Consider the following 12,803-nt stretch of genomic DNA (forward strand, 5'->3'; position numbering starts at 1 on the left):
ATTAAAACTGTCCCCCACCCAACTTGGCAGCACAGTGCCCCCTAGTGCCACATAGTGGAGCTGCGAAACGTGTGTCCATTTTGACAGGGCACAGGGGACTGGACCTCCACTCCAAACGCACCAGCGTATTCCCATAAACTGCAAGGAGGCTGCCCTCTAGTGCCAAGATAGGGTATTGCAAGCCAGGCCGGCCTGGTAAGCTCACCCTTGAGATCCAGGTTGCGGGCACCGTTGGAGTGCTGTGTGACGGTGCGAGAGTCGATCTTGAGCGTGTGCACGTTGTTTGTGTCGCGGGACACGATGACGTTGTGCCACTGGTTGTCGTTCACCGGCTTGTCCGAGTTCCCCTTCATGAGCGAGGGCCCGTTACCCAGGTCAAAGACGTAGTGGATGTACCTGCAAGAAAAAGCGGGGTGGGGGGTGGGGAAGGCAGGGGATCAAAAGGGTTGTCCAGCCTGACCTCACCCCCCTGCAGGCAGAAGAGCCTTCCCAGCACCAGCCACACGTGACAGGCCCATAAGTCAAGCACAGTCCACCAAGCACATGGGGTCGTCTACCAATGGGTCCTGCATTTCCTGAATGCCTGGGATTGAATAAACGGGCCTCTCCCTGGCCACACAGCAAGCAGGGTGTTGGTTTTTCAAGATTTCCGGTGTGTGTGTGTGTGTGTGTGTGTGTGTGTGTGTGTGTTAAGCTGTTCCCAGCTTAAGTGCACAGCTCCCCCTTCACCCCCTGCCGCCCCCCTCTGGCAAATGAGCAACAGACATGGTTGTAGGTAGACTGCAAAATAATGAAGAAGTGGCAGCCTCTTTTCTCTATGCTGGCTGGGAAGGGCTCTCTAGAGTCCCACCTCCTACCTGGTCCTTCTAACTGCAGGCACCAGGGACTGAATCCGAGATCTTCTGTACGCAAAGCAACTGTCCCTTCCCCCAAATATTCAGAGTGGCTTGTAACTGGAACTTTGCCAGTCCCAGTAGACTCCAAATATGAGTGTCCAGTCAGGGCCTGGAGAGGATGAAAGCAACTAGCATGCTGCGACAGTAAAGAGTGTCGGACCAAGACCAGGGTTCAAATCCCCCACTCGGCCATGAAGATCACTGGATGGTGACTTTGGGCCAGTCACTGCCTCTCTCAGCCTAGCCACCTCGCAGGTTGTTGTGGGGATAAAGTGGGGAGAGGGAGAACCCTGTACGCAACCTGGGGCTGCTTGGAGGAAAAGTGGGCTAGAAACGCAAGTCATCCATCAGCGAAGTGCGTGAGGCGGGGAAAGAGACCCTGAGGCACCAGGCAAGGCCTTTATGCAGGCATCTTGGCTGTGCTGCCTGAGGCAGAAGGCAGGAGGGGGCAGCACTCTGGCTGACAGGTGGGATTTGTAGGGATGGTGTACATCAGGGGTAGGCAACCTAAGGCCCATGGGCCACATGCGGCCCACAGGGGTTGTTAAACTGGCCCACGAGCCTCCCCCAAACCAAGCCACCCACTCGGCGAGTCCCTGCATGCTGCACTAAACCGGTGTAACGCGGCGCAGAGACTTGCTTCCGAAGTGCCGAAAATTGTGTCTGTGCAGACACAGACGCCAGAAATTGTGTATTTGCAGACGCCGACACCGGAAATCATGGGCCAAGAAGGGATCTCCGCTGGAGTGAACTGGCCCAGGCGAGGTAAACCTTGCTGAGCCCTGGTATATAGATCTTGCTCATGTCGCTGGGGTGTGGGTGGGCCAGGAGGTGTGTGTACAAGAGGTCGTTCTGGCTAGGTCTGGCAAGATGTGGACGGGAGCCCCCAGCGCCCCCCTGTGGACCCCTCACCCCTTGACAAGCTCCACCACGATGAAGTCGTTCCCATTGCCGCTGTTGAAGAGGATGAGCCCGTCGGTGGCCGTGGTCTTGAACTGGAAGAAGAGGTGCATTGAGGCGTAGGCCTGCAGCATGGCCAGCGCCAGGTAGCTGGCTTTGCTCTTGAACGTGACGGGGTCGGCGATGATGCTGCGGAGGCCGAAGCGGGCGTTCAGCTCACAGTAGCTGATGTCCCCGTTCTTGCAGAGGTCCATGTAGGGCATCCCGTTGAAGACCAGGCTGCTGAGGTGGCCGATGAAGTTGGAGGGCACCACCGAGATGAAGCGCCGCTCTGTCATGATGCCTGTCTCGATGTTGTGGAACTCCAGGCGGGTGTGGGCGCCGGCCATTTGCCCTGCTTGGGCCAAGCACAGTAGGAAGGGGAGCACACTGTTAAAATGGAGCCAGGAAGGGGTGCTGGGCAGAAGGCGGGGGGACAGGACACACGGTTGCCACAAGATCTCAGGCCATGGCCAAAACGGGACAGAACTCCCTTGATCAGGCTGGGCAGAGCTCCTTCCTGCTCATTGTCTTTCTTGAAGCAAGGAAGAGCCTCTCCTTTCCTATTGGCAAGTGGTGAGAACTAGACCAAGGAGAGAAGGGAGCAGTTGCTCCCCACCATACACTCAGTGGCTCTCTGCCCCTCCAAGGGGATACTTAGCCAGGCCTGGAACCCTGCCCTTTGAAGGCTGGCAAGGTTCCTGCTCCTTGCTATGGGTTCCCCACAGCCCCTCCATACACTCCCAGTCCATACCTGCCCACTCAGATACTGCTAGCAGTCCCTCTCTCTGTGTCAACATTGGCAGCCCCTAATCTGGATCACTTGCCCAATGCGCCCCCTAGTGGTCAAACTCAGGCATGGTCCCTCCTAGCCAGCTGCTCCCAAAGTCACTCAGTGCCACCTGGTGGTGGAAATAGAGAACTGATAACAACAATACTGGAAAAACTGCTTGGAGTGTGCGGGAGAACACACCCGCCTGCAATGATGCCAGGACGCTGGCTCTTCACAGTCTCAAGGACTGCCTTCTTTCTCCCCGAGTGCTGAAGCCCCTTATCTGGGACCGGCGGCCTTCCTCGGCTTACCTTCCACAGTGACGTTGTCCACAGAGAGCTGCAGGTTCTTTCCGCGCCGGAGCACGCGGACCGTGTGCCACTCATTGTCGTTGAGTTTGTGACCGGCAAAAAGGGTCTCGGGGCCTTTACCTGCAATGGGGCAGGCAGGGTGGCAGTCAGGGCAGGCCCGCTGCGTGAGTAACAGCCCCACCCCTGCAGAGGTGAACCCCTCAAAGCCTCGCACAGGGACCCAGCCCAATAATTAAAGACACACACCCCAGTTCACCGTATCTTCTCACCCTTGCAGCCACATGCACACTCCCAGCACACAACCCAGCCATTTGCTTGGCTGCAACTTTCCTGTCTCACACACTCGGTCGCCATTCCAGAAACGCACATCCCACAGGGCCTCCATCCTATCCCAGGTAGAGGGAAGCTGAGAGGGTCAGAAGGCAGCCAGACCCATAGAACAGGGTCCATCTTCACTGCCTGGGGTGCCCTTCTTGGAATCCATGGGCAGCATGTAAGTTCCAGGTGTGTAGAAGGGGAATAATCACACCCAGGTGTCTTTTGACGTGAGAGTCTGAGCAAAGGACCAGGGCTCAATCCCCAAGTTCAACAACCCCTGCTGGCATCACCAGGTAGAGCAGGGAAAGAGCCCCGAATCTGAAACTCTGGAGAGCCACTGCTACCATGAGTGCACACAATACAGAGCAAGATAGACCAGCTCACTTTTAAGACAGCTTCCTCCATCCCTTTATTCTGAATGATGAGGACCAGAATCTTTATTTTAAGCGGAGGTGACACAGCTCCACAGTAGAGCACCTGCTCTGCACACAAAGGATCCGGGGTTCAATAACTGGCATCTCTAGATGCAGCTAGGGAAGACCACAGTCTGAAACCTGGACGGCTGCTGCCAGCTTGTAAAACAGGGAGCAGATGTCAGGCTTGCTGGATCTACCTCATTTTTCACTTGCACCCCAAGTCCTTCCAACCAGGCCAAGGCACACAAGAGAAACAGTCAGAAGCGAGGGGCTTCTCTGAGCCGGGAGATTCATTTTCCAAACCAGAACTGAACCAGTGGAGTGTGAGGTTTTTTTGCTGGTCTTGCTATTGTAAAATATTTTGGAGTCAGTGACCTGTTGTAAATCATCCAGAAATCTGCCAGAAGATTCTGCGCATCCCAGCTGTGTTGGCATGTTGACCAACAGCAGAAGGCCACTTCCTGCCATGAGAAGACCAAAGGACTGATTCTGGGACAAGGAGAGAGGGCTTAATCCCAGGACCTCCTGACTGCCAAGCTTATGCTACAGGAACTCACTCAGAGGCACAACGTCCACCCTCTAAGGCAAGCATGCCGCCCTGGCAAACAGCTGAAGCCTCAGTGGCTGTGCACCTTTCATGGTTGTCCCAGCCTGCATTGTTCCTCCTCAAACTGATAAGGCTGCTCTGCAAGCCATTATTAATTGCAGAGAGGCAGAAGCAAACTCCCTCCGCCCAGGAGCTTAAGAACAAACACAAACAGTGGAGCCTTGCAAGGACTAAAAGACCCCCAGGGCTGCCTCTTTCCACTGCCTCTCTGTTTTACCTGGTCATGGACACCACCTGTTGGCCAAAGTGAGCGCTGCCAGCGGGTGCTGCCACCTGGTGGCTAATCCAGCTACAGCAGCAGCAGCTTCTAAGAGCTCATGCTGCCATCAAGTGGAAGAAGATGAGTACTGCAGCAACCAGGGAAGGCCTGTGAAGCTCTCAGGTACTGAAAGGAAACCAGAGACCTCTTGGGTGCTGCCACCTCTTGGAGGGATTCAGGAACAGCACCTCCCAGACCACTCTCCAACCCACCCAAACTGCTTCCCCTCCAGACTGCTGGAGTTGACTCTGGTGTTTTTCATCTGCATATGTTTATACATGCAGACACTTTTGCAGTGTGCATGTTAATACATGCAAATAACATTCCAGGCTCCGAACCTTTAAGGCATGGAGCAGTGGGCCAAGCGGACCCCCACCCAACCCCACCTGCTCCAAGACAATTCTATGCTGGCTATGAAGCGGGGGTCATCTTAGCTCTCCTGACCTCAAATATCCCAGTTCCTCGGAGCTCTCCTGTGAAGGAAACCCTCTACCAACCCCCAGGATTGCAGTGTTTCCTGGGTGCAGTTAATTAACCCTTTCCTTCCCCTGCACAGATTGTACACACATCTCTTCTTCTCCAAGCCATAAACACCAAAGCAATACAAAATTGTCCGTCCCCCCCCCCCTCAGGCCACTAGACCAGCCCTTGTGAATGCTGCAGTCACCCAGGATCCTCAACTTCTCTCCTCAGCTCTCAGAAGGAACCAGAGGGGGGGGGTGGTTCTGTGGTCCTTGACTCCAGCGAGGAATCAAGAGGCTTAGGCCTGTGGTCTGTTCCCATGCCAGAGCTTGAGGCTGTGTGAAGGAGCAATTAATGAGCACCTCTGGACATGAGCAGTGATTTTTACCCCCATTAGCCCCCTCCCCCAAATTTGGCTCATCCATAGTTCCATTGTGTTTGTTCCGGGCACAAAGATGAAAGACTTTTCTCCAAATGGAGAGGGGAGAGGCTGAGGTTCAGGTTGCCTGGGTTCTCTTCCCAGCCTTTTTTTAAAAAACGCTGCTTTAAAAAGTATTTTGTTTCTGCTTATGTAGACAACACAAATTTAGATGCATTGCTGTTGGCACCTGCAGATGGACCCATTTCAAAAAATAAACACAAGGATCACCTGCCCTCTTACTGAACCCTCCTCCCCACTTCCGTATGCCTCAGTTTCCTTTCCCTCTCTCATTTCCAGCCCTCCTTTGCAAACTGGAAGCCTGGATTGATTTATGCGGTAGCCCTGAAAATCCGCAGGCCCAGAAACTCGCCCACCTCTGAGTCACGATCCTGGAAGTTGTCAGAGGAAGCAAGACAAGGAGCCAGTGTGGTATGAGAGACAGTGTGCCATAGTGGGTAGAGCGTTGGGCTTGGGCCTGGATGAACAGAGTTCAAATCCCCACTCAGCTATAAAACTCACTGGGTGACCTTGGGTCTGCCACTGTCTCCTCACAAGGTTGTTGTGAGGGGGGGGGATTCTGCAAATTTTCACTGCCCTGCAACGTCCAGCCCCTCACGAGTCCCGGAGCTTGGAATTTGGTTGTTGTGAATCCCAGGACCTCCTGCATTAAGGCCTGCACCGACTGTGGCATCCCCCACCCCTCCAGTTGTCCCAGGACAGCTCTTGACTATCAAAGTGCATTTAAAAGTGTGTGCTTCGTGAAGATTATGATTAGACTGGACCAGCTGACAAGTGATACAGAGCAGATATGGAGGGACTGATTTTGTCCCTTTCATTTGGATCCCCACCAGAGCCCTTGCCCAGTTCCAGGGGGCTGCTGATTTGTGACACCCTTTTGCCCCAATGACCCATCTCCCCTCCTCCAATGCTGCACAAAATGTAGAATGGAGGGAGATTTCCAAGTTGCAAAATCATCGTTCTGCACTGTGAGCAGTTAAAAGTGTTTGGAAACAAGAGTTGCACAAACAGCAGGTGAGCGTCCATGCCTGTCTTTCCTCAGCTGCCTGTGTGGAGCGCTGGGGGTGCAAAGGGAATCCCTCCCCCTTGGCCCAACCCCCTTCCCCAGAACTGATCGCTTCTCAGATTGAGACACACCCCTTTAGCACCACTACATAGCTGTCATGAACCGGGCCAGAAAAAGCTGGTCTGCTAAACTGGGAGCGCCTGGGGGCTTCTTCCCATTACCTGAAGCGTGCAGGAGATATTACTCTGGGGGTCCCTGCATGCCTCCTTTTCCAGCAGCAACTTATCGACTCCGCTTTTGTTTCTGTAAATTTTCACTGCCCTGCAAAGTCCCTGCCTCCCCCTCAGCCATGCTGAACTCTTTCTCCTCAAACCAGTCCTCAAATTACGGGAGAAAGAGGGGAGAATTAATGAAATCCACAAGTTCCCACTCTTTGATGATTGCCTTTGGTTTTAGGAAAATCACACCACCCTGTAGGTAAACAGAGACATCCAAAAATGGAATGCCCCCTCCTCCCCCATCCTCCATGTAATCTGACCACTGCCCCAAATCCCAGGTACATTTCTTCCACAGGAAATTCTCTCAAAAGTTCCAGGAATGGCATTAGGGGGGAAAACTCACCCTCCCACAAAAAGAGGAAACTGAGGTATGGGGTGAAAACTCAGTGCCACTCACCTCCAAAGGTGTGGTTAAGAGAACCCAGGCGTCCTGGCTGTCAGCAGATCCTCTGATACTCATCAGAGGGGAGGAAGGGGCTATTGTTGCATGTTACAGAGGGGAGAAGGTATTGGGGTAGGTGGGCTCATCCCTACGTGAAGCGACCATAGAGGAAGGGGAACATGAGCACATTTGGCTTCTGCTAATGACCAACTCCTACAGGCTTAAGCAGATGCTCATCCTTAGCATCTACAAGAAGGAAGAAGTTACATGGGCTTGTTCTGTCCTGGGGACTGAGGAGAGAACCCTTTGGGGCACGCCTGTGTTCCTGTTCGCTCTCTCTCTCTCACACACACACACACATACACACAACCTACCACCACGACCACCTTTTTCCTTTAGAAAAGCAAAATAAAACAGAAACTGCAGGAATAAAAAGAATGAGTCGAAGAAATAAAAAAAATAGGGAAAAAAGAAATATATATATATATGGCAACTTACTGGGGTTACAGCCTATCCTGACACAGTCTGAGACGGGGGGCCGGGGTGGGGGTGGGGAGAGAGAAGAGAACGAGACAGTTTTATATCCGTCAAGGTAACGTCTGCAACCAAACACCCAAAAAAGAAAACCAATTCAGCCCACCATCTGGGGACAAACGCACGACAAGGAGGACACTTGCCTCTGCACTGGGGGGCTGGGGGGGCTGGGTGGGTCTGCCTGTCCTCCTGATCAGGCCCAATGCTGCCTTCCTATTCCACACACCCCACCACCATCTCCTCCACCAGCACCATCAGGATGCAGTTGCAAATATACCTGGGTCTTCCTGTCTATGCACAAACCAGTCGCTGGTCGTTCTCCGGGGGGTAGTTTTTCCGAGTGGGAGGCCTGGGTTGGAGGCCCTGGCCCCCATTCCCTACAATGCCTTGATCCACAGGAGAGGAGGGGAACCTCAGACCTTGTCCTCCAAGCCTTTCTCCTCAGCCCTCCGGGCTCCTCCAGGCCACTGCCTGCTTCAAAGTGCTTTTGCATGGCTGTGATCCTGCCTCCTGCTTGCAAGGATGGAGAAGCCTCCCCTGTTTGCACAGCTGAAATATAACCTACTCCACCAAGGTAAGAGTAACATCTGTGGCCCTGCCCACTTTTTTTTGCCTCTTGCCCACCACTGGGATGCGGCCCCCGGGATGTCAAGTACAAGGGAAAGTGGCCCTCGGGCTAGAAAAGTTCTCCACCTGTGATCTGGGAGGCCTCCCCCCCACATTTTTCAGTTGACAGTTCTGTAGCCCAGGTGAGGGTGGTCTACAAATCACCTGAGCCTCTTTTAAGTTTTTATTATCTGCAGTTCTCCTGCACCTGGCACCTCCGGGGCTGGTGTGCGCATGTTAAATATGAGTCTGGCCCCTCCTCTTTCATTCTGTGGTCTGCACCCCACCCCAAGGTCTGCTACTGAGTCACATTTGGGCTTCAAACCACGGAGCCTGCCTGCTGCTTGGTCTGACGGCCACCCAACCCATCTTTGCAATATTTGCTTCATTTCTCAAGGCAGAAGATTGCCTTGTATTAGAACCACTTTAGGGTTTTTAAAAAAATCTTGTTTAAAATCTTAGAACCGAACAATATGGGATCCAGGAGATCCGTGAACAATCCCTTTTATTTATCTATTTTCATTTATTTTTAAGATGCTGCTGTCTTCAGTCAGGGACCACTGCTAACTCCCAAGTAGAAACAGGATCTAACAGGTGTTTGTTTGTTGTTTTAAACTCGCCTGTATAATGAGATATAATTATTTTGGTTAAAAAATAAAACTTGAAACTTAACCCTAGAATTGTGGAGTTGGAAGGGACCCAAAAGGTCAACAAGTCCAATCCCTGCAATGCAAGAAACATTACCGGGGTGTGTGTGTTATATTTTGTTTTCTTTCACTTTTATTACCACTATGATGGTTTTTTTTCTACAATTAAGTGGTATATAAATTTTATGAACTAACTCAGGCTTCCTCAACCTCGGCCCTCCAGATGTTTTGAGACTGCAATTCCCATCATCCTTGACCACTGGTCCTGCTATCTAGGGATCATGGGAGTTGTAAGCCAAAAAAATCTGGAGGGCCGAGGTAGAGGAAGCCTGAACTAACTAAATAAAAGAAAATATGTATTTCACTTTTTTTGTAAGCCACCCTGTGGTCTCTTGATGAGTGGTATATAAATTTGATCAATAATCAATCATCATCATCATAGCTAATGAACCACAGACTTCTTGGGTAAATATTATATACATCTTAGTGGGGAAGATGGGGCAGTGGCACTAGCAGCCAGATTTTTGTCCGACTGAAACCACACCAGCAACCTGAAGCTCCTATGAAAAGGAGGCCAGAATCCACATCACAGGGCTGTTTGGCCCCCTGGGACTGTATTGTCTGTATCAGACAATTGTGAGCAAGAGGAGAGGGGAGTTATCTCTGAGTTTCTGGACACTAGGTGGTATTCAACTAAGTTTTACTCAGAGCAATGAACGTAACTAAGTTGAACAGAACTGAGCTGAGTATCACCACCCACTATTTGTGGCCTGGGACTGATGACATTCACTGAATTGTGGACCTTTATCCACATGCCTGGTCCTGGGGCTTCCCCACCAACAGCCATTAACAAACACCTCCCCAGCATGCAGCTGGTGTCCTGCCCCCCACCCACACTGCCAACAGGCCTCAGTGCCTTTTGCTACCCACAGCGCTCAGAAAGGGGAAAGGGCTGGTTTGTGCATAGACTCTTGTGCTTCCATTTTTTGCTTCTCAGTTGCCCATCCTGTCCACCTATGGCTCCTTCCCAGCCTCCCCTGCTTGCCCTTTGGGATTCCTCCTCAGTGCTGGCAAGTGGCAACCTTGTAAAGACCAGCTGTGCAGTAGGAAGTAGGGCAGCCCTTCCTTCCTCTCAAGCCTGAAGCTGTTGACTGAGAGGGAGGGGAAGGGCTGACCCCAGAGTGGCAGTGCCTCCCTCCTCCTCTCCCCTTTCCCCAAAGGTACTTCCCAGCACAATGACACCCAGACAGGTATTGCCCCCGGCACCATCACCAGCTCCTCTTGGAGACAGACCCTCTCGGGACCTCCAGAAGCAAGGGGAGCAGCTCCCAGTGTTGTTCTGACTGGGGGAAGGGTGTGCCTTGCAATTCCTGGACAGCAGGGTCATGGCGCAGGTGCTGCCCTGCTCTCGGTGCTGAGGGCGGGGCTAGCAGCACTGCCCTCCTCCCCAAGAATCGCCAGAGCACCCTTCATGGATCAGTGCCTCAGGGAGAGGTAGGTGGGGGAGCCCTGTGAGGGGAAGTGTCTTTTTGGTGGGGGCAGAGGGTTACCCTTGTGCTCCTGAGTCTCTGCAGACTCCAGGGCATGTCTGCCAGTTTGGGGAGAGGGGCTCTCCTCCTAGTGGGGGGCATGTGGGTGGGGAGTCCCCATTCCCACAGCCTGCACAGCTGGGCTTGGCGTGCGTCGTCAACCGCAACAGAACAGTGGATGCAAACAGTCACAGGACCAAAAACCCCTCTCATGGGCGGTGGGTAAATTTCATGGAACAAAAGCAACCCCCCCCCACACACACCCCAGGCAGGAGGAGGGATAAAGGGAAGGGAGGCCCAGGGAACAAAGAGAGGAGTGGGCACCAGGTAAGCAGTTGGGGGCATGCATGGAAGGTGGGAAGAGGGTCATGTTGGAGGGGAAGGGGGGCATTTGTGGGGCCTTTGGTCACCATGGCTGTTTGCTCTGGGCTGGCCATTTATGTCTCAATGAAGGGTTGAAAACCAAGGTGGGCAGGGAGGAGAGAATTACTGTGCTTGGGTCTTTAGAAAGAAGCATGGGGCTTTCTTCTCCCCCCCATTTTTCACCTGGACACCAAAGAGGACAAAGTGGGGCAGGCACGAGGGAGGAAGGAAAGCTCCTGCCCCTCTCAGTCTCCATGGCTGGCTAAGTCAGACAAGGAAAGCAGGTCCTGGTTTCAACTAAGAGGACCAGCCTCACCACCATCTCTGGTCCTCCAAGGCTGCTCCAGGGAAAAGGAGGGGGCCCATCTTCCTCTTCTCCCCAGGCTGGGAAGGGCCATCTTTCCAAAGACCCAGCAACAAAAGGGGAGAAACAGAGAAAAAGCCCCAGGCTTGGCTTCCATGTAACATCCCCACCTTCGCCTCACCCTCTGTGGAGAAATAAGCTGTGGGTGAAAAAAAAAAAACCTGTGTTTTGGAATGCAAAATCCACACAATTGTGTGTGAGAAATCTGCATGCAGCTGCAGCTGAGCGCCCGTGAAGATGAGCTAATGTACAGTGATACCTTGGTTGCCCAATGGCTTGGCTCCTGAACGAACTGGCTCCCGAACACCGCAAACCCGGAAGTAAGTGTTCCAGTTTGCTAACGTTTTTTGGAAGCCGAACGTGACGCAGCTTCCAATTGAGTGCAGGAAGCTCCTGCAGCCAATCGGAAGCTGCACTTTGGTTTTCAAATGGTTCTGGGAGTCGAATGGGCTCCCGGAACGGATTAATTTCGACAACCAAGATACCACTGTATTTCATTTCTGGCTACCAATTCTACATTTAAAGCTGCAGTTGTATGCCTATGGAGACAGGCACTCAGGGAGCCCCAATGAAGAAAGTAAAGCCCACCAGGGTTGGTATGGCCACTCCTCAGTAAAGCTGCACAGTTTTATAGTCCATGATGCCCATCAAACGCTAGACAGCCTTGAAACACACCCTTCTAAATAATCTTTGCTGTGCAGCCCAGACAAAAATCCATGATAGGCAGCCTTGTTTTCGCAGGCGTCACCCACAACGTTGTGGACATCCCCATCAAGTATAGCACAACCTCCCTCTGCCTGGTTCACCCTCAGGAAGAGGTTGGGTGAATGGGCAAAGCCACTCTTTGGGACAGGTTCTGCTAGTATCTCTATGGGAACCCAGCCTTCCCCAACTTTCTGCCTTCCGATGTTTCAGACTGTAACTCCCATGAGACCAGCCAGCAGGACGGGGGTTGATGGACATCGTGGAGCAGAACTTCTAGAGGACACCTGGTTGGTGAAGTCTAGGCTAGCCTGCTCAGCACAGATTGGTCAGAGGGAGGTTTTTGAGAAATGCCTGTTGCGTTTGATGGATCTTTCACCACAGAGGGATAACTATACAAATTTACTCAGGTGTAGCTCAGCTGACTACCCCTGGCGTGTGCCTGTCTGTGTGAAAGGCATATGAACGATGAGAAATTGGTAGCCAAATGAAAGAGTTTCACATTTTGCTCCAGCACAATGCGAGAGTTCCCAAAAGCCATATGGATTTTGCATTTCAATTGCACACGGATTCCTCCCTGAGAAGGACCCCCTGTGGAAACACGTGTAATGGAGCCAGCCAGCCCCCACCAGAGCGCCGTTGCTGCGTCTGACCACCCTCCAAGGTGCTGCCTGCACCCCAGCACTGCCTCAGGGGGCTCTCTGGGTCAGATCCTGCCGGGTTCTGGCCAGCTGGTTACCTAGGTTGACCGTGAGCTTCATCTGGCCCCCATCGAGCTCCAGGCGGAGAGTGTCGGCCGACTCCTTGGAGGTGGTGGCCATCATGAAACCGTAGGCTCGCTGCGACATGAAGCGGAGGGAGACATCTTCAGCCTCGGTGTGCATGACCGTAGGCAGCATGATCTTCATGTACATGCTCCCGTCATAGCTCAGCACTGTGGCCTCTGTTGGTGGGGAGGAGAGACGCAGAGAGA

The 12,803-nt window shown here is 52.8% G+C and overlaps 1 protein-coding gene across 32 annotated transcripts in view; it reads right to left on the reverse strand.

The window, feature by feature from the left end:
• The window catches only part of NRXN2 (neurexin 2), a 285,739-nt gene that overhangs the window by 145,921 nt on the left and 127,015 nt on the right, over positions 1-12,803 (reverse strand). For 17 of the 32 annotated variants that reach the window (XM_033136171.1, XM_033136167.1, XM_033136162.1 and 14 more), the window contains 5 exons: positions 12,570-12,773; positions 7,584-7,610; positions 2,919-3,038; positions 1,809-2,193; positions 206-396 (listed from right to left, as the gene is read on the reverse strand). In XM_033136171.1, coding sequence (XP_032992062.1) covers positions 206-396; positions 1,809-2,193; positions 2,919-3,038; positions 7,584-7,610; positions 12,570-12,773 — 927 coding nt within the window. The remainder of the gene's footprint in view (positions 1-205; positions 397-1,808; positions 2,194-2,918; positions 3,039-7,583; positions 7,611-12,569; positions 12,774-12,803) is intronic. The other 15 variants (XM_033136165.1, XM_033136173.1, XM_033136175.1 and 12 more) reach the window with 3 other exon arrangements.

Source organism: Lacerta agilis, chromosome 17 (assembly GCF_009819535.1).
Source record: "Lacerta agilis isolate rLacAgi1 chromosome 17, rLacAgi1.pri, whole genome shotgun sequence".
Lineage (NCBI taxonomy): Eukaryota > Metazoa > Chordata > Lepidosauria > Squamata > Lacertidae > Lacerta > Lacerta agilis.